The 23,412-nt window shown below is 38.6% G+C and overlaps 1 protein-coding gene across 2 annotated transcripts in view; it reads left to right on the forward strand.

The window, feature by feature from the left end:
• The window catches only part of HTR1F (5-hydroxytryptamine receptor 1F), a 205,454-nt gene extending 182,595 nt beyond the window's left edge, over positions 1–22,859 (forward strand). For both annotated transcript variants that reach the window (XM_019023145.4, XM_019023146.4), the window contains exon 3: positions 13,488–22,859. In XM_019023145.4, the coding sequence (XP_018878690.2) occupies positions 13,530–14,630 (1,101 nt within the window). In that variant the 5' untranslated portion in view covers positions 13,488–13,529 and the 3' untranslated portion in view covers positions 14,631–22,859. The remainder of the gene's footprint in view (positions 1–13,487) is intronic.
• Positions 22,860–23,412: the final 553 nt, after the last annotated feature.

Consider the following 23,412-nt stretch of genomic DNA (forward strand, 5'->3'; position numbering starts at 1 on the left):
GTAATTGTACATTATTTCCTCCCACCATCCCCTTACATATTATAGAATTAGAAAACTTGATATTAGACAGTGATGGTACTATGGACCCCATCAAAGGAAGACTGGGGTAAAAATTGAAATGCTTTTTACCCAGCTAGACTTATTTCATAACTATTATCAACATTAACCACAATCCTAAAGGTAGAGTTGCTAGCCCTATACTCCAGATGACAAATAATAATATTAAGTTTTTTAGAAGCCAGGTACCTAACAGATTTATATGTAATCTTCAACAACCCTTCATAATGTTTGACATTTATTTTTTCCCTCTACAGATAATGAAGCTGAGACTTTTTTTTTTTTTTTTTTTTTTTTTTTGAGACGGAGTCTCACTCTGTCGCCCAGGCTGGAGTGCAGTGGCATGATCTCAGCTCACTGCAAACTCCACCTCCCAGGTTCACGCCATTCTCCTGCCTCAGCCTCCTGAGTAGCTGGGACTACAGGCGCCCGCCAGCACGCCCAGCTAATTTTTTTTTTTTTTTTTTTTTTTTTTTGTATTTTTAGTGGAGACAAGGTTCACCTTGTTCGCCAGGATGGTCTCGATCTCCTGACCTCGTGATCCGCCCACCTTGGCCTCCCAAAGTGCTGGGATTACAGGCATGAGCCACTGCGCCCCACCAAAGCTGAGTCTTTTAAAGCTGAAATGACTTTCCTGAGCTCACACTATTATGTGGCGGAGTCACTTTAAATGAATTTTTCTTGAAATCTAGTGTCACAGGATCCTTAAGGTGTCACTTTTCCAGCCAGAAGCCAATGTGGCTAGTGGCGCCTTTGCCTTAGTTTTACTCAGACCCACTGGACTTGTTCTTCCCACTCATCCTGGAAGTCGGCACTTAGCTCATGCTACTGGCCCAGATCCCATGCTTGCCAAGGGCGAGCTAGATGCATAGAGGCAAGAGGTATGTGAGTGAGTGAGTGCAGGGTCCAGCCATTGCACACAGCCAGGCAAGCTGGCAGCTGCAGAGGGGCGGGCAGCTCCAGGAGCTGGCATAGGTGCCAGCTTCATGCAAGCCTGCAGCTGGATTAGATGCACCACAAGCAGTTTCCACTGTGGGCACCCACCTCTGGACGAGGGGAACATGGTGGCACTCAGAAGGTTGAAGACTCCAGAAATCGCAGAGACCCCAAAGAGGATGTCATCTCGAGTGCACCACTCCCTGAGCTCCCAGAAGGGCCGCAGCTCTTCTTTCCTTCTTATCACCCACAACTTGATGAGTCGGGGAGCTGTGTTTCAGTCCAGTTTGTGTTACAGCTCTTTCATTTGATGGGTCCTGAGTTCTTGGAAGTTCAGGAAGAATGATAACTAGAGAGTAAGCAAGGTGAAGGGCTGCTTTATTGAGCAACAGTACAGCTCTCAGTACAGTACAGCTCTCAGTACAGTACAGCAACTGTACAGCTCTCAGGAGACCCAGAGTGGTTAGCTCCCATCCACAGGCAGGTTGTCTGTGGCCCTCAGGGGAGAAGAGACCCAGTACCTCCTATTTGCAGGCAGGTCATCCTGACATTTGTGGAGCCCTCAGCAGAGAGGAGTCCAGGAATGGATAGCTCCTTTCCGCAGGCAGGTCGTCCCAATGTCTCTGTGAGTCTGGCTGAGTCCAGGATTTTTATAGGCTTCAGAAGGGAAGAAGTGAGTGCTGATTGGTTTATGGGTGGGCCTGGAAGGAGGGAGGGAGCGAGGGAAAGAAAGAGAGAGATGGGAAAGACTGAAGGTCCTATTGCTGCACCCTAATGGGCAATCAGGGACTGGAGTGGAAAGAAGGATGGAAGAAAGGGAGGGAGGGAGGGAGGTAGGAAGGAAGGAAGGAAGGAAGGAAAAGAGAGAGATGGAAAAGACTGAGGGTCCTAGTGCTACACCCTAATGGGCAATCAGGGACTGGAGGGGAAGGAAGGGAGGGAAGGAGGGAGGGAGGGAGGGGGGGGAGGAAGGAAGGAGGGAAGGAAGGAAGGAAGGGAGGGAGGGAGGGAGGGAGGGAGATGGGAAAGACTGAGGGTCTTAGTGCTACACCCTAATGGGCAGTCAGGGACTGGAGTCAGTCCAGGGGCCTTTGGATAACACCAAGGAGTAGCCTCAGCCAGATACCTTCAGTTGCCCCAGGACCTCCTTCCAATCCACACAACCGCTAGACCTCCATGAAGGGAAACTGGATTGGAACAAAGCCCACATTCCCAACACCAGAGGGTGATGGGGGATTGACAGTGTTCTCCCTGGCAAGCCTGTCCTCTGTGTCCTAAGTCCGGCAGCCACGATAGTCATTTCTAGTCAGCCGACAGAGACCCAGTATTTTCCTTTCATTCTGGTGACTGTGGAGTTTAGGGACTCTGAAAAATGAACAGAAAGCAGCAATTCCACTAGTACTCACCCTTCCACAGATCCTGGATGAGCCCCCCAAAATGTCACAGGATCCTTAGGTTGTCGCTTTTCCAGTCAGAAGCCTCTGTGGCCAGTAGCACCTTTGCCTGAATTTTATTCGGCCCACTGGGCTTGTTCTGCCAACTCAGCCTGGCAGGCTGCTCTCAGTTTGGCTGCCAGCCAAGACCCCATGCCTTCCAAGGCATGGAGTGGAGCAGCAAAGGGTGCATGAGCAAGTGAGCATGGGATCCAGTTACTGCACATAGCCAGGCGTGCTGGCTGCTGTGGCAGGTCAGGCAGCCCCAGGTGCCACCTCTGTGCAACCCTGCAGCTGAATCAGATGCTCTGCAAGCAGCTTCTGCTGTGGGCGCCCATATCTAAATGAGGAGAATGCAGTAGCACCCGGAAGCGTGAAGATGCCAGGAACTGCAGAGCCCCGAAGAGAGTGCCTCAGCCCTGGTTCAGGGAGCCCTTAGATCTGGGTTCCTGGAAAGGCCACAACTCTTCTCTCCTCATTGCCCACACTGTGGCAAGCAGCAGGGTGTGTTTCAGCCCTGTTTGTGTTACAGCTCTTTCAGTTCTGCCATTCAGTGGGTCCCAAATTCTTGTCCTGCTTCAAGGAAGAGTGAGGTACATGGACAACTGGAGAGTGAACAAGGCAAAGGAATGCTTTATTGAGTAATATTACAGCTCTCAGGCTACCTGGAGTGGGTAGCTCCTATCTGCAGGCAGTCATCCTGATGACATCTCTCCACCCCTCAGCAGAGTGGAGACCTGGAGTGGGTAGCTTCTACATGTAGGCAGGTCATCCCAACATCTGTGCAGCCCTCAGTGGAGAGGAGACCCAGAGTGGGTAGCTCCTATCCATGCGCAGGTCATCTTGTCATCTTTCCAAATCTGGCTAAGTCCAGGGTTTTTATGGGCTTCAGAAGGGAGGAAGTGCATGCTGACTGGTCCATGAGCAGCCATGGGTGGGCCTGGAAAAAGCACCATAAGTTTTCATGCCTGGCTATGGAAAAGGCAGCCCAGGCTCCAGGCTTCAGACCATCCCTGGCTTGAACGTGGGGTTTCACTGGGGGCTTGCTCCTTTCCACCCAGGAGCCTGTCTGCCTCCTGCCACCATCAATTACATCATCCATGGTGCTCAGGCTGTTCATACTGAGGGGCATCTGCAGGCCTGCACCTAGCTGCCCTCAGTCCCCCCTCGGCCTCTCTCCCATTCTTGTCAGTGCCCAAAGTCCAGAGGATGCCAAGGCGGCAGGGGCTGACATATCATCACTGCTTCAAGCACACACACAACACTCAGGCTCAGCTTCAACTTTGCTCCTAAATGAGAGTGGGTGCTGGGAGTGGGGAGAGATCAGGCAGCAAGAGTAGGCACTTCTGAGCCTGCAGGGGCAGGGAGGGTTCCCATGACCCTGAGAGCATAGGAATGTCCAGGTCCACAGCTGTAGCTGGGGGGCTGCTGCTGCACCTGGGGGGGTGCGGCTCCCACCCCACCAACTCAGAAGGGTGCAGGGTTCTCACCTGTTCCCAGCTCCCACCAGCTCCCTGAAGTGCACAGCCCAGCCTTCACCTCACCTGCCACAGCTGGTCTGTTTGCAGCAACCTCTCCAGATGGGCCACCACTACCATCACTAGCACTTACGGGTTTGTTTTATGTTTTGGGTTTTTTTGTTTGTTTGTTTTTTGGAGATGGAGTCTTACTCTGTCACCCAGGCTGGAGTGCAGTGGTGCAATCTCAGCTTACTGCAACCTCCACCTCCCAGGTTCAAGCAATTCACCTGCCTCAGCCTCCTGAGTAGCTGGGACTACAGCCACACACCACCATACCCGGCTAATTTTTTGTATTTTAGTAAAGACAGGGTTTCACCGTGTTGCCCAGGCTAGTCTCGAACTCTTGAGCTCAAGCAATCTGCCCACCTCAGCCTCCCAAAGAGCTAGGATTACAGGTGTGAGTCACCATGCCTGGCCGCAATTGTGGGTTTTATTCACAGTAGTTGGTAGTCTCTTAATTAGTTGAAGTCATAATCTCAGTAATAAACATCAGTTTCTATTACCTTCACAACTCCACTTCTGCCATATCTCCCCACCCTTCCTTTACATTCCACCCCACACACTCAACTTCTTTTCTCTTTAGGTTTCAGCAACAGTCAAACAAAGCAAATACTACAACCTACTGAGTCTGTACATGTGTATTTCCTCTCTTTTCCATAGCAGGTGCTCCTGTAGCTGGTTTCAGTGTGTTCATTGAATGTGGTGTCATTTTCTCTAAGATTGTCATTGTTGCAATTTAATTATTTTCTCAAGCGTGGCAGACTAACAAGCAGATGTCTCTTGAAAACAATAACCAGATCCATTTAAGCAATGAGGTGTGCGTATATGTAAATTCCATTTAAAATAAGAATGCCTTCTTCTTTCTTTTTTTTTTTTTATGTCTCACTCTGGCCCGTCACCCAGGCTAGAGTTCAGTGGCAGATCTCAGCTCACTGCAACTCCACCTCAAGCAGTTCTCATGTCCAAGCTTTCCGAGTAGCTGGGATTACAGGCACCTGCCACCACACCTAGCTAATTTTTGTATTTTTAATAGAGATGGGGTTTCACCTTTTTTGACCAGACGGGTCTCAAATTCCTGACCTCAAGTGATCCACCCAACTTGGCCTCCCAAAATACTGGGATTACAGGCATAAGCCACTGTGCCCTGCCCTTTCTAAATATTTTTAAATATCGAGATATTTTTAAATATCTCAGATATTTTCTACATATCTAAGCTAGAGAAAGGGACTTCTAAAAATCTTAAGGGTGTTGCCCCACAGCCCTAACAGTCTAAAAATAGTCTGAAATAGTCTGAAAAAGAAGAAAGTCTGTCTTGGAAAGAATTATGCATATGACATTTGGGGCATGTAGTGACTGTCAATCCGATTCATAGGGAGACACAAAGTTTTGAAGAAAACTATACTAGCTTGGACTAAAAGGGAAAGAGCTCAAAATGAAAAGACTTTCTGTAGGCAGAAAGCAGGCTAAGAAGGCTACTTAGCTATAATCCAGACTACTTTCCAGAGACCAGACAGGATCTCTTCAAGAGCAGAGTCAAGAGCCTGGAGGGCGTTTCAAGAGCCGTGGAGTGCAGTGAATTAGAGAACCAAATCAGAAGCAGAAGTGGGCCCTAATGAAGGTAAATTTCTAACCCTCAGAGGAGAGCACTCTGATAACATTTGTCTGGGTGAATTTCAGGTCAGTGGCCACTATGTGTTTCCCATTTCCTTATCTTTTTGAATAGGGGTGTCTATTGCAATTATCCTGCCCTCAACTCACCATTACATATAAAGGATTGGAGAACAGATAAATTGCCTGTTTAGTTCACAGCTCTCTGAGTCAAGATGCACTGCAGCCTCAAGGAGCCTCATCTGTTTCTTGACTTGATACAATACATGAGATCATGGACTTCAAGACTGGTGCCATGATTAGATGAGATCTGGGGGAGCTTGGGGAGCACGTGAATATATTTTGCTTATGAAATAGATGGAAGTCATTGGAGCCAACAGACAAACAAATGGGAACATAATTCATAAACTAAGAAAGAATAGGTCAGACATCTAGGAAACACAAGCACACCCCTAAGTTGGACGTGGACAGTGAAAGCAAGACATGGTGGGGAGGGATGAGTATTCAAAGCCAAAAAGTTAAGTGTACAAATCTGAGAAGTGTATATCAGGATCCTAGAGGCCAGATCCAGCAGGCAGTGATTTAAAAAAATAGGGAAAAGAAAATGTATACATATACATGGCAAATATAGGCAAGGTTCCGTTGACTGAAGTGCTGTAAAAGCCTTGCATAGTTTCCCATCTCTCTCAGTAAGCAGGTCTTCACTGATACAGAAGAGTTATGGAGCAATCCTATACATTTTCATACTCCAGCCCTGGAATCACTCCCTAAATTCAAAACTCTACAATCCCAGGTTCGGAACCTAACTGCAATCTCATCTTTTTGTCATCCTTGCACATTACCTGAGCCCACTTTACACCTGCTCCTGAACCTCATCAGGACCTCAAATTACTCAATGCTGGCCTATTTTCTCAGCTTGTTGCCCTCTCTGGCCTGCTGTTTTATGAAACTAGTACTGATCCAGCACACCCAACAACATTTTCCCTTGGCCTCTGACCCCAATCTGCATCCCAATTCCTGATCCAATCCTGAATAAATTGAATTATCTTTTACTTATCAATATAAACCCTAAATTTCAAGCACTAATGGAAGAGTAAAAAAACATAGACCATTTTTATTCCAGTTACCTTTTGAAGGTTATAATTTCAGCTATATTCTCAAAAGCATTCTTTAATCTTTTTGCTTACGCCTTTCCCTGGAGCAGCAGCACTTCTCTCTTCAAGCTGTACCTTGCCACCTGCACACCTCACTCTGCCAAAACTCAGATATCCTTTCACTTACCTTCTTAAACATTTCTAAGACTTCTGACTGCCTACAAAACAAAACCTGGTGTCCTTATCATGGCATGCAAGCCTCCTTTGTCTTCCTCAGTTAATTTTCATCTCTCACCCCCAACTCTAGCCCTAAAGTGCCTTTGCAGTAAGTAGGTAGCACATCAGACTGCTGATTTCACATGTCTGATGCATCCTGCATTTTTATGCCTCTGCTTTTGCTCATACTTTTTCCTGTACCTGCAAAGGCTTTCCCTGTTTAACCATGCTATGATTAATTAATTATCCCTCACCAGTATTTCCAGGAAACTTTATACATATCTCCATAATGCCCTTATTGCATTGTATAATTGTATTATATGTTAAGAGTTTTCATGGCCAAAGCTAGCTTCTTAATGACAAGTACAAAGTGTTGTTTTGTTTTGCTGTTTTGATTTGTTTTGTTTTGTCCAGGGACAGATTTTTCTTGGTGGTGGTAGGAAAGAGGTTTTTTTGTTTGTTTGTTTTTGTTTTTGTTTTTGTTTTGAGACAGAGTTTTGCTCTTTCGCTTCTGTTGCCCAGGCTGGAGCGCATGGCATGATTTTGGCTCACTACAACCTCTACCTCCCAGGTACAAGTGATTCTCCTCTCTCAGCCTCCCAAGTAGCTCAGATTACAGGCATGTGCCACCACACCCAGCTAATTATTTGTATTCAGAAGAGACAGGGTTTCACCATGTTAGTCAAGCTGGTCGCAAACTCCTGACTTCAGGTGATCCACCCACCTTGGCCTCCCAAAGTGCTGGGATTACAGGCGTGCGCGACCACACCCAGCCAAAAGAGGTATTTTTATAACTCTCAGATTTATTAGCACAAAAATAACACTCACTAAAAAAGTTCTTAAAGGAATAAATGAAAGCAAAGAAATAAAGAGCAAAAGGGAAGTCTCAGAGTTGAAAAGGCAGTAAAAAAATTGGAAAGCGCTATGAATACATTCCTACTGTTATAATCAACACATGTAGACCTGGTTGCTACCTTAAACATTAATTTTATTGGATATTTGCTTACACTTGAACACCCTTCTCATTTTGTAACATAATCTTTATTTTATAGAAAAAGTAGTTACTTGAGGGCTGGGCACAGTGGCTCACACCTGTAATACCAGCACTTTGGGAGGCCGAGGCAGGCAGATCACCTCCGGTTGGGAGTTTGAGACCACCCTGACCAACATGGAGAAACCCCCTCTCTACTAAAAATACAAAATTAGCTGGGTGTGGTGGCGCACGCCTGTAATCCCAGCTACTCGGGAGGCTGAGGCTGACGAATCGCTTGAACCCAGGAGGCAGAGGTTGCGGTGAGCCAGAGATCACGCCATTGTATTCCAGCCTGGGCAACAAGAGTGAACCTCCATCTCAAAAAAAAAAAGAAAAGAAAAAGTAGTTACTTGATAAGCCTCATGACTGAAATACAACTATTCAGTAATACATCTCCTACAGAGAGAAAAATGGTGGTTAAAAGAATAGATTTGTTCTACCAATTATTTGTTGTGTTGTCATTGTAGAGATTATTAAACATCTGTGCTTCAGTTATCTTACCTATGAAAAGAAAGACAATAATTGTACCTACCTCAAAGGTTAGCTATGAGGATTAAGCATGTTAATGCATGGAAAGCACTTAGTACATTGCATGCAAAAGTAAACACTCAGAAAAGATGAATGTTATTGTTATTCTAATTAAAACAGCCAACTTGTAGGTATTCGTGAGGTCTCGATAGAATTGAATTTTACTTCACAATGTTATTATAAAAACTATTTGTGTATGACAACCGTCCCAGGCTATTTACAATATAAAATGAATTAAACTACGTGGCTAGGAGCTAATAATTTAATCTTGAGGACAATATAATTGGATATCAAGATCAAACAAACACCTGAATATAAATAAGCATTAGATTTTAAAAACTGAGTAAGCAGAGGAGTAAATGCTTCATGCCGCTAAATCAACAAGTTGGCAAACATTCATGTTGAATAAAACCTGGGGAAGTTTTCTTTCTCTGTTATTATCAAGAAGGCTGTATATAACACATGAGACTGCAGGCTCTACTTACAGACTAATCTTGATTTTTTTCCCAGTGAAGACATTCAAATACAGAATGCAGTCTATGTTCTAAGAGTAGGAGGGACATATGTAGCATACTCTATGTCCAGTAACCCAGAGATGGTCCCTAGCACCATTAAGATGCACAGTAGGAACTTAAGATATAAAGGAACAGAAAAACACCTGGTCAGAGGCCATGTCTAAAATTAATAAAGGTAGATGGTTTATTACATTTCGTATTGTAAATAGCAAGAGAAATAGGAGAAAAATAAAAATAAAACCCAATGTCATTGGTTTCCTTTGTTTTTCTATTTTCTTTGTTGTCTATAAATACAACTAGCAGAAGACTAATTACAGTTCTAAATTTAACATTAAAAAGATTTCTGGAAAGCTGCAATATAAGTTATGTGACAGATAAATTTTGTCATATAATTCTAGAATATAACCCAAAATTTTTATTTTTTTCTTGGCATTAGGTACCATTTTATTGAGCTTAATTTAAATGCTACAACTTGATGCTTAGGGAAATCCATTGAATTATCAACCAATCCACCTTCTAATTTTAAGCTTGTCAATTTTGCTACATAATTAACTTTTATTATGGAAACCCACATAACTCTTGACACTTTCTCTTCTTTAAAATTGTATTCAAAAGGTAATTTCAGAATAATCTCTGGAAGAGCTCTTATGCCAAAATTGTTTATCAGGCAAATTAAAATGGAAAGCTATTTTTGCTCATATTATGAAAACTGTTAGCACTTTTAAATGAATTCCCATAACACTAAATAAACACCATTGCAGGCCGGGCATGGTGGCTCACACCTGTAATCCCAGCATGTTGGGAGGCCGTGGTGAGCAGATCACCAGAGGCCAGGAGTTCTGAACCACCCTGGCCAACATGGTGAAACTCCGTCTCTACTAAAAATATAGAAAATTAGCCGGGTGTGGTGACACGTGCCTGTAATTCCAGCTACTTGGGAGGCTGAGGCACAAGAATTGCTTGAACCTGGGAGGCAGAGGTTTCAGTGAGCCAAGATCATGCCACTGTACTCCAGCCTGGAGTACAGAGTGAGACTCTGTCTCAAAAAAATAAAATAAAAATAAAATATAAAATAAAATAAAATAGATAAACAAATAAACACCATTCCAAAGGAATTAACTCATTAAGAAATTATTCAGTTTTTTAAATTTAATATTTAGTGCAAATTTTATGGTAAGGGAATAGGGGAAATATTGGAAGTAAAGTAGAAATTAATTAATTTACCATGTTACTAATACATCTTGTTGGTTTTGAAGTAAGCATTTTACCTGTAATCATTGACCTTCTACAAATGTTTCATGGGAAAATAGCTAAAGACTGTGAGGTTCACTGATACTAAAAACATATATCAAGAATTTTAATGGCAGTCCTGATGGTGCCTAAGCACACCATTACATCATAGGTCCTGTGATCCAATACTGATTTTAGGAAATATGGTCATAGCATAACTTTCATATCAACTGAAAAGAATAGAAACAATATGAGAGAAGGGGAGTTAAAAGACCCAGAACACAAAGTCCAAGAGCTGGATGAAGATAGCAATAAAAACAGGGAAATATATATATATATAATACATGTATTATATATTTATATATTATATATATAATACATATATTTTATGTATTTTATATATATATAATATATGTATTATATATATATATGTTTTTATATATATAATATATGTATTTCATATATATATATGCCAGTGTAAGATAATTTATTTAAGAAACTCCAAGAAATAAGAATGTAAAAATGAGAGACACTGAAAAAATTGTATAGCACGAAATTCAGAGGATAAAAGTCAAGAGAGAGAAACTCATAGATGTGGCAGCATTGAAAAAAAAATTAGACAGATGAGAAACAGCCTGTTGATTATGCCCAGAAACCTAACTCCCTGGACCAACAGCATCAGTATCACCCGGGAACTTGCTAGGAATGTAGATTTTAGAGCCCCAAGCTCACCAGACTTGCTGAGTCACCAGCTCGAGAGGGTGGGACACAGCAATCTGCTTTAACAAGCCATCCAAGTGATTCTGAGGCACTCCAAATTCAAGAACCACTTTTTTAGAGTTTCTAAGACTTTAGCCTCCATTCTTTACCAGGAGTTGCCTTAGTTGCCCTTTATAACTGGCTAAATGTTGACATAAAAAAAAAAAGCAGAAAGGCAATTACTTCTCAAATACACAATAGACAATCACTCTTTTTCAGGTATTGAAATACCAGAAAGGTATTCAAATTTCTTCTGCCACTCAATTTGCTTAACAGCACTTGCCTTCAGTGAATGTCTGAAGAGAAAAATTAAATTTAGTACTGTTAACCCAAACAGTTACTAAAAATTAAATTTAGTACTGGTACCCAAAGTAGAACAGAATAGAAAATATGCTGCATTTCAAAGTTTTTTGTTTTGGTTTGTTGTTGTTGTTGTTGTTTGAGATGGGGTATCCCTCTGTTGCCCAGGCTGAAGTGCAGTGGCACGATTTTGGCTCACTGCAACCTCCACTTCCCGAGTTCAAGCGCCTCCGAAGTAGCTGGGACTACAGGCGTGTGCCACCACGCCCCAGTAATTTTTTTTTTTTTTTTTTGTATTTTTAGTAGAGACAGGGTTTCACCATGTTGGCCAGGATGGTCTTGAACTCCTGACCTCAAGTGATCCCCCTGCCTCAGCCTCCCAAAGTGCTGGTATTACAGGAATGAGCTACCAGGCCTGGTTCAAGGTGTTTTATAATATACCTAACCACATTATATGTATGATTACTCATATTCTTATGAAGTACTTGATATAAAAATTAAGTATTTTAAAGTATTAATTTATCAGTTCCAACAAATAAAACAGAACTACTTTAACATTAATTTAAGGAATATGAAAATATAGCAATAGCTGTAACTAAGAATAGAATATCAGGTCTCCATATTGTCCTTTCCTAAAATATTAGTAACTACTAAAAAGTTATTAGAGAGAAGAGGATTGATTTAAAAAAAATGCTATTTATCAAAGATATTAATTCTATTTTATTATACTCCAAATGTTCTTAATTGACTGGTAATTAATATAATGGACTAAAGCAAAACTTATAAGCCATGAATGGAGAGTCCTTTTTCAGAAGCAAGGTAACCCGGTCATTACAATGGTGACTTATACAGAAGAATAATTTCCATTTCAGAGTGAGTGCCATTAGGGGCTGTCCTTACGAGTAAGTTTCTTTGGTAACTGACTTGTTTGGTCATAGCTGTAATTATTATAATGGGCAGTGTTGTACGATTATTTGATTCCAACTAATCTTATTTTATCTTTTTAAACCAAATTAACTACTTATATCCACAAAGACAAGTAAGCACTCTGACATTTTCCTAATTTCATACAATGATCATGGAATGCTAAGGATATACTAATTTTTTTTGCTATTTCTCTTTATATAACCTCCATAGCTTGACATAAAATATATTAAAAGTTCCTTTAGTCTCCACAAGCCTAATGATAATGTTCTCAATGTAACTTTCAATTAAGTACAAAATTATTATTTTGAATACTGTTTTTAATATAATATTTTCTTATATTGCATCATACAGTGCACAAATGGTGTGTGCTTTCGTTCCCAGACCAAACCGAGGGTCAGGCTGCTATTTTTCGCAGCCCAATAACGAGATGCAGATGAACTGGGGAGAAAGAGAGTTTTTATTTCTGTAACCAGTTACAGGGAGAAGGCCTGGAAATTACAAAGTTTTCCAGAGCTTAAATACCTTCTAAGCTATATGTTTTCGTGTAAGTGTGCATTCATCTAAAGGCAAAGAAGATTAACTTCTTTTAATTTATAACTGAGGTCTGAGTCCTGAAGGCCTTCTTCTGGAGCCTCAGTAAGTTTACTTAATCTAAATGAGTCTAGGTGCTGGGGTGATTACCCTTTTCTTGTCTCCTGCTAAATCGTAAAGGTTTGGGGAGTTCCTTTAGACCCCAATAAACTTGTTCGTGGAGTTTCTTCAGACCCCCAATAAAACTTGTTCATCCTAAATGGATCCTGTTAAGAATTCCTTTGTTATTTTGTCATGCTTCAAGCCTAGGAAAAGCCTAAGCAAAACTCTTGGTGGGCTCTTTGTTACATTCCAGCCTTTGAATAAGGGCACTGGCTCTATCAGCTTTGAATATGTAACTCAACTAGTCAGTCAGTAGTACTGACACAGTTGTTATTGAGGCCTGCGTTAGTGAGACCGGGCCTGCCACACTTTTAAACTTTTTCTGACATGGACAAAGAGAAAAACCAATTCTATAATGGCAGAGATTTCACTGAGTAACAAGCTAGAGTATTCATTAAAAATTGTTGTATTTAACCTATATTTTAAGAAATGTTTTGGAAGTTACTGGCTTTTTTTACTGTTCTCATTAAATTTCTTAAATAAAAAGGAAAACTAAAACCTTCAATCTGAAACTCATTTTTTTAATCTATAGAATATTCTTGGAAAACATAACATATACTTTTTAAAAATTATTCTGAAAGGAAGAGAAAAGTTCTTGAAGCCTTCTCTGAACTGTTTTTTCTCTTCCCTTGTTACAGGTATCCATTTTTCAGCTATATTAATCTTTTAAAACAAAGAAAATGGATTTCTTAAATTCATCTGATCAAAACTTGACCTCAGAGGAACTGTTAAACAGAATGCCATCCAAAATTCTGGTGTCCCTCACTCTGTCTGGGCTGGCACTGATGACAACAACTATCAACTCCCTTGTGATCGCTGCAATTATTGTGACCCGGAAGCTGCACCATCCAGCCAATTATTTAATTTGTTCCCTTGCAGTCACAGATTTTCTTGTGGCTGTCCTGGTGATGCCCTTCAGCATTGTGTATATTGTGAAAGAGAGCTGGATTATGGGGCAAGTGGTCTGTGACATTTGGCTGAGTGTTGACATTACCTGCTGCACGTGCTCCATCTTGCATCTCTCAGCTATAGCTTTGGATCGGTATCGAGCAATCACAGATGCTGTTGAGTATGCCAGGAAAAGGACTCCAAAGCATGCTGGCATTATGATTACAATAGTTTGGATTATATCTGTTTTTATCTCTATGCCTCCTCTATTCTGGAGGCACCAAGGAACTAGCAGAGATGATGAATGCATCATCAAGCACGACCACATTGTTTCCACCATTTACTCAACATTTGGAGCTTTCTACATCCCACTGGCATTGATTTTGATCCTTTACTACAAAATATATAGAGCAGCAAAGACATTATACCACAAGAGACAAGCAAGTAGGATTGCAAAGGAGGAGATGAATGGCCAAGTCCTTTTGGAGAGTGGTGAGAAAAGCACTAAATCGGTTTCCACATCCTATGTACTAGAAAAGTCTTTATCTGACCCATCAACAGACTTTGATAAAATTCATAGCACAGTGAAAAGTCTCAGGTCTGAATTCAAGCATGAGAAATCTTGGAGAAGGCAAAAGATCTCAGGTACAAGAGAACGGAAAGCAGCCACTACCCTGGGATTAATCTTGGGTGCATTTGTAATATGTTGGCTTCCTTTTTTTGTAAAAGAATTAGTTGTTAATGTCTGTGACAAATGTAAAATTTCTGAAGAAATGTCCAATTTTTTGGCATGGCTTGGATATCTCAATTCCCTTATAAATCCACTGATTTACACAATCTTTAATGAAGACTTCAAGAAAGCATTCCAAAAACTTGTGCGATGTCGATGTTAGTTTTAAAAATGTTTATTATTGAAGGATGGGGGTTTTTGAGGGGAGGAATAACTAGATGAATGCCAAATAATAAAACACTTAAGCTTTTAGAGGGAAATACATGAAAACTGCTAAATTGATAAGGCTATAATTTATATTTTAATAGAAATGTGAATATAAAAGTTATTGATCACCACTCTTCTAGGGTACTCAAAATTAGAAAATAATTTATGTAGGTTATAAACAATATTTTGCCTATGCAATGTTCCTAAAAAGCTAACTGGAAAAAAATATATATATATATACAATAGTAATGACAGTGATTTTCCATGTTTACGTCTTACAATAATTATAGAGGAGTTTTCAATTAACAACATACCTCCCTCCATAATTTCTATCGAGTCCTATTGTTTTATAATATAATTCTATTATTTTGTAGAAGAAAATATAATTCACCACAAAGTACACATTTCTCCTGTCTCCATTCTTGTCCCTTCTCCATCTTACCCTGAGCAAAAGGGAGGGGGAAGGAGCAACTCTTACTTAGTGTGACTGGAGAAAATGTAAAAAAGTCAGAGCTTGAAATTGTCCTTGTGTTTAGGTAGCAAAGAGTAATCATAAAGTGGGTTAGGTACAGCAAAATAATTCAATACTGAACTTGTGCGTATTTAATATATCATGTTTGTTTGATATAAACTTCTAGAATAATATTATCTTATCCTTATATTATCAGCATTTGAAATCAAAGCCTTACCTTAGTAACAATAACTCAACAAAGGGGCATGGGTGACGTTGTTATAATTGCTCTCTGTTTACTTAGGAATCAAATTTAAAGCACTAAATATCATAGATTACTCACCACAGTTATAGTCTTAACATCTTTTTAAAAGTATAAAATGTATTTCATTTCTGTTAATGTTAATAAGCTCAGTTATTAACTAAATTGTCTGTGGTATTTTGCACTTCAGTATTTTCCATACCTTTGATTTGAACATTATTTCCCGTTTACTAGACAGAATATAATGGAAATTTTTAGAACTTTCCCTTGACTTTAAAGTATTTCTACTTTTCCACCTGGTAGAAATGAACAGGCAAAAAGACTCATATTACACTAATTAATAAATGTACACACTTATATATATTTTTGTAATTAGTCACTCTACTAGTTCAGTGAGCCAAAGCAATTCCATAAGTTTTTCTTCCATATTTATAAAAGAATTTGAAAACAATAGAACCATGAGTTTGAGAGGATTTTATTTTATTTGAACCAGCGAGGTCATAGACTACCTTTGGGAAGACCTATCATCAACCAAGATCGTTTGAAAAACAATATATACCTTTTTTTAAGTTGTACATTTATGTGCATTGTAAATATTCCTTCCTGATGGTGTGGTTAAGAGTACATTACATCAATTTTATGTATATATAGATCTGTGACAAATTACTCTCAAGCTAACAAACATTTACAGAGTTCCCATTTTATACAAGGCATTGAGACATATACTAGATAGAAGATATAGGAAATAATAAAATACAGTTTTTTTTCCTGAATATGTTTACAGTCTAAAAGGAGAAACAAGAAAAAATAAAACTATAATAGAAAAGAGCAAACTAAAATCTGGCATGGAAGTTGTTTACACAGTTATGATGGTGCAGAGGAAAAACTGATAGCATCTTGTTTAGAAAAATCAGAAATATTTCACAAAGAATGTATCTAGAACACATGTCAAATACACAGCACTGGGGCAAGAAAAATGGAAGAGCACACTCCAGGTTGTGACAACATCAGGATACAAACTGCACCATGCAAGTATTTGGTGGGGCATGTTCATGAAATAGCAATGAGTTTGGCAACTATTTAGAGCAATAGAGGAAAAGGATATTAAAAGAAAAATTGGGCATTTCTGTGGCTGACTTTGAACGTCAGAAAAAAGTCTACAGTCAATTTTATTGCTGACGATGGGTAATCACTGATACTTTTAGCAAAAATATTACAAGTTTAGAGCAAATCTAAACAAAAAAGAAAGAAAAAAAATGGATCTATTTCAATGCCATCAGAGAGAAAGCAGAGTTATTATTGAGATGATGACTTCCCGTTAGAAAGCAAATCAGTAATCCAGGCAAGAGGTGATGAAGTCCTGAACTTGATTCTAGCAATGGGAATAAAAAGAAAGAAACAGATGAAAGATGGTACGAAGAAGTACAATCCTCAGGTTATAATAAATTATTTAATAAGCAAGCAGTGGGAGAGACATGAGTCTATGAGATAACATCCTTAACCAAAATGAAGAACCCAACAGAAAAGGCCTATTGGTGAAACGGTTACTTCTTTTTTGGGTATGTTAAACACATAAAGATATGTCAGAGCTCATAAATACTAATGACCATGTCTTGCTCAAGCCACACTGACAGGTAGATGAGGTTTCTCTCTGACCTCAAAACTGACAAGTAAACGAGTGTCCCAGCCATCTCTTTTGTCCTCACTTCACTTGACTGCCCAAGGGCCCTTATGCTGTGTTGACAGGCCAAAGCCGGCCATAGTCCCTGTCATTCTCTGCTTACTTCTCTTTCCCTTCTCTTCTCACTTACCAAAATTTAATTCTGTGATTTCTTCATTCAATGACTTTGCTAAAGTTAAAATTATCTGTTGAGTTTATTTATTTATACTTATCTCAGAAATGTATATATTTGTATTGGGAAACTAAGAGACACAACCAGTGAACAACCCAAGGAGAGTGAGGCTCACCCAGATACAGACACCGCCCTCTGATCTGAGTTGGACTGAGACCCAAATCTAGGAAAATAACGCTGTAAGTGACAAAGTCATAGATCCCTTCAGAGCTCAGAGGAGAATCAAGTTTATCATTACTGTGTATGATCCAAAGAACCACAACAAATTCCAATTATTATCACTTCATCTATGTGTTCCCCCTACATGCTGAGGGTACAGAGCATGCCTTCCTTCCTGAAAAAATATGAATATGAATATTTAGTTATTTTATTTTATTGAGTCAGGGTCTCATTCTGTTGCCCAGGCTGGAGTGCAATGGTGTGATCTTGGCTCACTGCAACCTCCACCTCCTGGGCTAAAGCCATTCTCCCACCTCAGCCTCCTGAGTAACTGGGACTACAGGCATGCATCACTGCACCCGGCTAAGTTATTTGTCTTTTGTAGAGACGGGGTTTTACCACATTGTCCAGGTTGGTCTTGAACTCCTGAGCTCAAGTGATCCTCCCACCTCAGCCTCCAAAAGTGGTGGGATTATAGGTGTGAGCCACTGCAACCGGCCTATTTTATTTTTCTAGAGACAAAGTCTCATTCTGTTGCCCAGGCTGGAGTGCAGTTGTACAATCACTGCTCACTGCAATCTTGAACTCCTGGGGCTCAAGTGATCCTCTCACCTCAGTCTCCCAAGTAGCTGGAACTACAGGCATGCACCACCACCCTCGGATAATTTTTTTTATTTCTTACTTTTCAAAGAGATGACATCTTGCTATGTTGCCCAGGCTGGTCTCAAACTCCTGGCCTCAAGTGATCCTCCCACCTTGTCCTCCTCCCAAAGCATTTGGATTACAGGCTTGATCCACCACACCTGGCCTCTCTTTAATATCTTTAAAGTGGTAGGGTCAGGTAGGTTATGTAGAGATTAATCATCTACAATTTGTGCTTTCTTTGAAACTTATGAAGGACAGATTACAATTAACATGATATATTTCTCTGAATACATAGGATTTCAATGAGATTTTTCTCTCATTGAAAAATCCTCCAAGTTACTAATAGCTAAGCATTTTTACAGAAAATATATATATATATTTGGCACTTATAACAAATGTAGCAATATAAGGATTTATGTATTTAACCGATAAGGTAGAAAAAGAAAATATAAATATCATAGAAATAGTTAAATACCAGATAAGGAGGAGTTACCTCCTGCTAGAATTTCAAACATACTGGCACTAGAAAATTAAATGAAAATTTTATTTTCGCTCCACTCCTCTAAAACTTATCAAGTGATGAAAGGCATGGAAAAAAGACCAAAGAAAGATAGAAAGTCACACTACTAAAAACTAAATTCACTCCAATACTCTACCATTAGACATACCTATGTAAAAATTATGCTTGAAAATTCACTTCTGCTTGTGAAACATGGTCTTAATTGTAGAACTGGTTTAAGTATATGGATTGTCTGGGTTAACTGAATTTTTTTGGTTTTGGTTTTGTTCTGTTTTACAATAAACCCACAGGGTCAAATCTACAGCACAGTTTATCCAAGTCCTGGCAGTCGATGGGTCCATCCTTAAGTAGGGCCAATTTCCATTTTGAATCTCCAAAACCAGTTTCCTTTCCCTTTTGTAGTAATTTTGATTCCCCACCCACCCATCCCCAGCTTGCCCTAAGTGGTATGTCCCTTGTTTATATCAGTTATGTCAGTTCCAAATTTTAAAATTCCCTTAGCACAGCATAATCCCCATATTCATAGGCTCAAAGTTAAGCTTGTCCCTCTGTACCCAGAGAGTCCTGTGTCAAAACTAAATGGAGAATTGGAAGCCAATTACTAGGCAATGCATTGATTTGCTCCACCAAATAGCATGAAAGTCGAGATTATCGTAAGCTTATTGCTGAAATGCATTCCTCTATTTCAAGGAAGAAGCCATTTTCTCATGACTTTATACCAGACTATTTTTAACTCATAGGTCAAAGAATTAGGTTTACTGCTTTACAGTACAAAGGAAGCAAGAAAAATATTTCCTTAACATATCCTGAAGTCCTTCAAAAGTAATCCTGCTCAATTCAAAATGTGTCCATATTAATTTGTTTCAGAAAATGTGTTTCTAGACTCTAATAACTAGATAACCAAAATGATTATATTCAGACCTTTATTTTGACGAAAATATTTCTAAAAGCAAACTAATATTTTTGTCATGAATAAAGTAAATATTATGATATTGTGATAATTTTTCTTGTTCTTTTGAATCAATATGCTTTCTCTCATTATTTAAAATGAGGAACTTACTGTTGAGAGAAATATTTTCTAATATTATAATAAATACTGAGTTATTCATACAGGATATCTTCTCTGTACAAAATGTGGCATGCTTGAAGTCGATCTGGGAAGAATAGAATTTTTTCAAAGAATTTACACACTCTGGTTAGGGCAGAAACTATAAACATTTTGTTTGAGTAAAAAAGATGTTATTTTACCAACAGTAACAACAATAAATCTTGTCAAAGCAATCTTTCATCAAAACTTGTTTTTAGTTTCAGTTCCAATTTTTATCGCAGAGTTTCTTCCTCTGCAAGGACACTAAAATTACCTATTGATTTATGTAGACATAGAAAACCAAAGCAATGTGCATAAGAATCACCAAAGATGCTTGTTACAAAGACAAATTCCAGATTTGAAATCAGAAAAGGTTGAAGTTAAATCCTGGTTCTTCTGCTAATCATTAACTTGATGCTAAGCAAATTTCATCTAACCTGCTTTCTTCAGATTAGAGATGAAAGACTACGGAGATAGAGTGAAATAAAGCAAATGCTCTTGAAAAAATGCTAAAAGACTACAAAATAGAAATTTGCATTATTTATCATTATTCTCCATACTAAGGAGTGAGTCAGAGGGCATTTGACACGCAACCTGGTGTTCTGCATTGTGGGTTTCCTGTTGCTGAATGTGGAGAAGAGCCAGTAAGTCATCGATGGCCTTCCGCTCCTGGCTCTCCATGGTAGAACAGTTAACTCCCAGTAACCCCAGCCACAGCCACAAATACCACCCTGTGGGTACTCACAGTCTTTCCCTTTGCTGTATACTGCCATCCTTATTACTAAAAGACTGGCATGCTCAAAGCTTGTTTAGCTTTCTAGAAAAATGTAATGCAATTCTTCTACCCTATTAAATTCATAACTGCAATTATTCCAGGAGTAATTTCTTCTATTGATGTATTCAGAGACCTTTTTCCATATATTCTAGATAGAGTATTATTTCAATCCTTTAAACAATAAAGGTGAAACTTTCATTTGAAATGAAAATTCTAAGTTGATGAGAACAAGACTAGAGGTGTAATTGTAGGGTCTATTAAGTATTAGAAAAAATACTACTAATTTATATGCAAAAATTAATACTTAAGAAACTACTCAATATCAATGTCTCCCTGTTGCTTATTTCACTGCATCCAGACTCTTGCTGGCGTTTAGGGTCTTCATAACCAAAGTACCACTCTCTGGAAAATCTTACTTCCCACTGTCCTCCTTGGTCCCAACAAATGCTATCTTCTCCAATCTGGTCCCTCTCTCCACTGTCCTCACTATGTGCCTTCCTCATTCTTGTCTCTATTGCCCTTTAGACTTTTTGTTTTCTTCTCCCATGTGAAATGCCCTCTACCTCCTTGATGTTAAGCAACTTATCCTTCAAAGTACAGATTCAATTTCACTTCCTCCTTGAAACTGAATCCATACTGTGCTTGAAGTCAGTATCCCTCAATATTATTTCCAATAATTCCTTATTTGTTTTAAGTATCTCTAATTTCTTCATGAGTGTTTGGTTTTTATACCAACTATAAAGAGTACTGTAAGTTACTTAAAGGACATGTGTTTATTTCTGTCCCTTCCACATTTATCCCAAATATTTATCTTCACTTCTATATGTAATAAAAGAAATACAAATGTGTCAATATCAAAAAGGAAACTGAGAGGTTGCTAAAAATAAAAAAGCAGTGCTTACTTTTCAATGTTTAGAGAATACCTTACTGATAATGAAATACATAAAACTCATAGGACACTAATTTTCTGGAAATGTCTATGTATAATGATAAATTTCAAAGATCTGTTTGCTAATTATACATTATTAATCATTTATACAATATATGAATATGCTTTAAATCACCTATTTTAAAGACAATATCTTGGTTATTATTTTAAAACAGATATAAATAATAAATAATCCACTTGGTCATATTAAAATTAAGCTATTGGCTTCCAGCTCACCTAATGTGAAATTACTTTTCTTCATAACTTCCTTACTGGCCCCAGCCCCCTCTGTTTCATAATTTTTGTGTGGATGAAAAGCGGGTAGCATTTTAAAGTAGGGAAATATCTCTGCAATGAAATAGGAAATGCAATATGTTCTTCAGCTCAAAAGGAACAGCTCTTACTTCCTGAGGAATTATAGAACTCACTCCATGTATTTTTAAAAGCTAGAGAAACAACTTATCAGTTTCTTATCAGTTTCACTTAACCCAAGCATCTTAAAAGATCAAATCTTAAAGATATAAAAGATTAGATCTTTTACATTTTAAAAAAAATAGATCTTAAATTTCTTAAGGACTTAAGGCCCACACCCATTTCACCATCTTATATGATTATGGATGATTATGGTACAACCACTATCAGGTTGACCAAACATAGAAATGCCAACCCTTTAACACTGCCCAAATTTACAGCAAGCACCTGAGAACCACACCAATCACAGGAAACACACTATATGTTGACTCTAGCAACTGAACTGGACTCCCCTTGTTCTCCAAGAAGCCTGTTTGTCATGGTTGTCCCTTTGTCCAAACTTGTGCTGTCATTACATATCCTACAAAAAAAAGGGACTAAAAGGTAAATTGCAAGTTCATAGATTTATTTATTATGTTTCTATTCACTTCAGTGTTTCAAAATATGAAGCTGAACTCAACAATGACTTTTTGTGTTAAGCTTTGGGGTTTTTTCCTATTTTATCATCCTATCAATCTAAAGGTTTAAATACTATCTATTCTTCTTGCCATACTTACACAAAAATAACTTCAATTATAAATGCATGCATATTATTAGGAATCGACTATCCTTTTCCCTGTTCTTATTAGTATATCATATGCAAAATATTTAGAGGCTCAGGTTGAAGAATAGATTTCTCATATTTGTATTTTCTATTGAGTATTGTCTGAACGAGACTTGTGTATGTATGCTATTAAACCTGAGCCAAAATTTAAATGCATTTTCTTTCTCAAAATCTTCCCATTAATGAAAAATAATATGTAGTAGTTGTTTTTTTATTTAAAAAAAGACAAGAAAAAACAGTCAAGTTTATTTTAACAATTTTAATACCAATTGCCCAAACTATAGAAAATGTTCAAACATGAATTTTAGTAGTCTATGAAGTATAATCTGCTCAGTTTGTTGCTGGTGTTGAGGGTGGAAAAAAATAAATGTATGGTGGAATTTAATGTTGCTTAGCCCAAAAATATAGTATAATATGAAATAAACCATGTTCTTCAAATAACGAGTGTTGGCTTTAACTTAATGATTTCAAAACATCCTATAGCATCCTATTAAGAAAACTACAAAGGAAGAATAATGGTGTGCAGTAGACATGAATTTTAAGTGTCCACGTGTTTGTCCAAAGTGTTTGTGGCAGCCTGAACTTTAAAAGGAGTCTCCTTCATTTGACCATGAAACCTACCATAACTTCACCTTTGGTCCTTCACCTCACTTCACTAAAATCAAAAGAGTTAGCATTCTCATTTTTAAAACTCAACATAGAACAAAGACAATTCCTTTTATTTTTCTGAAATTAAAATTCAGTAAATGTAGTTACTGAAATATCATTATTAATAATATTCTAGACAATTCGTTTTTTTAATTTTTAAAAAATAAGTCGACATGGTTACTGAAATATTGTTATTAAATAATATTCTGAGTTCCAATCTTGCAAGAACAGTTTTGAATGTAATCACCTAGAATTATGTATTAAATTTTGAGAAATAGTTTCCTTCAACTTTTCCTTCCCAAAATAAATCTTGACAGAGACAAAACGAAAAAAAT

The sequence above is a fragment of the Gorilla gorilla genome, chromosome 2 (assembly GCF_029281585.2).
Source record: "Gorilla gorilla gorilla isolate KB3781 chromosome 2, NHGRI_mGorGor1-v2.1_pri, whole genome shotgun sequence".
NCBI lineage: Eukaryota > Metazoa > Chordata > Mammalia > Primates > Hominidae > Gorilla > Gorilla gorilla.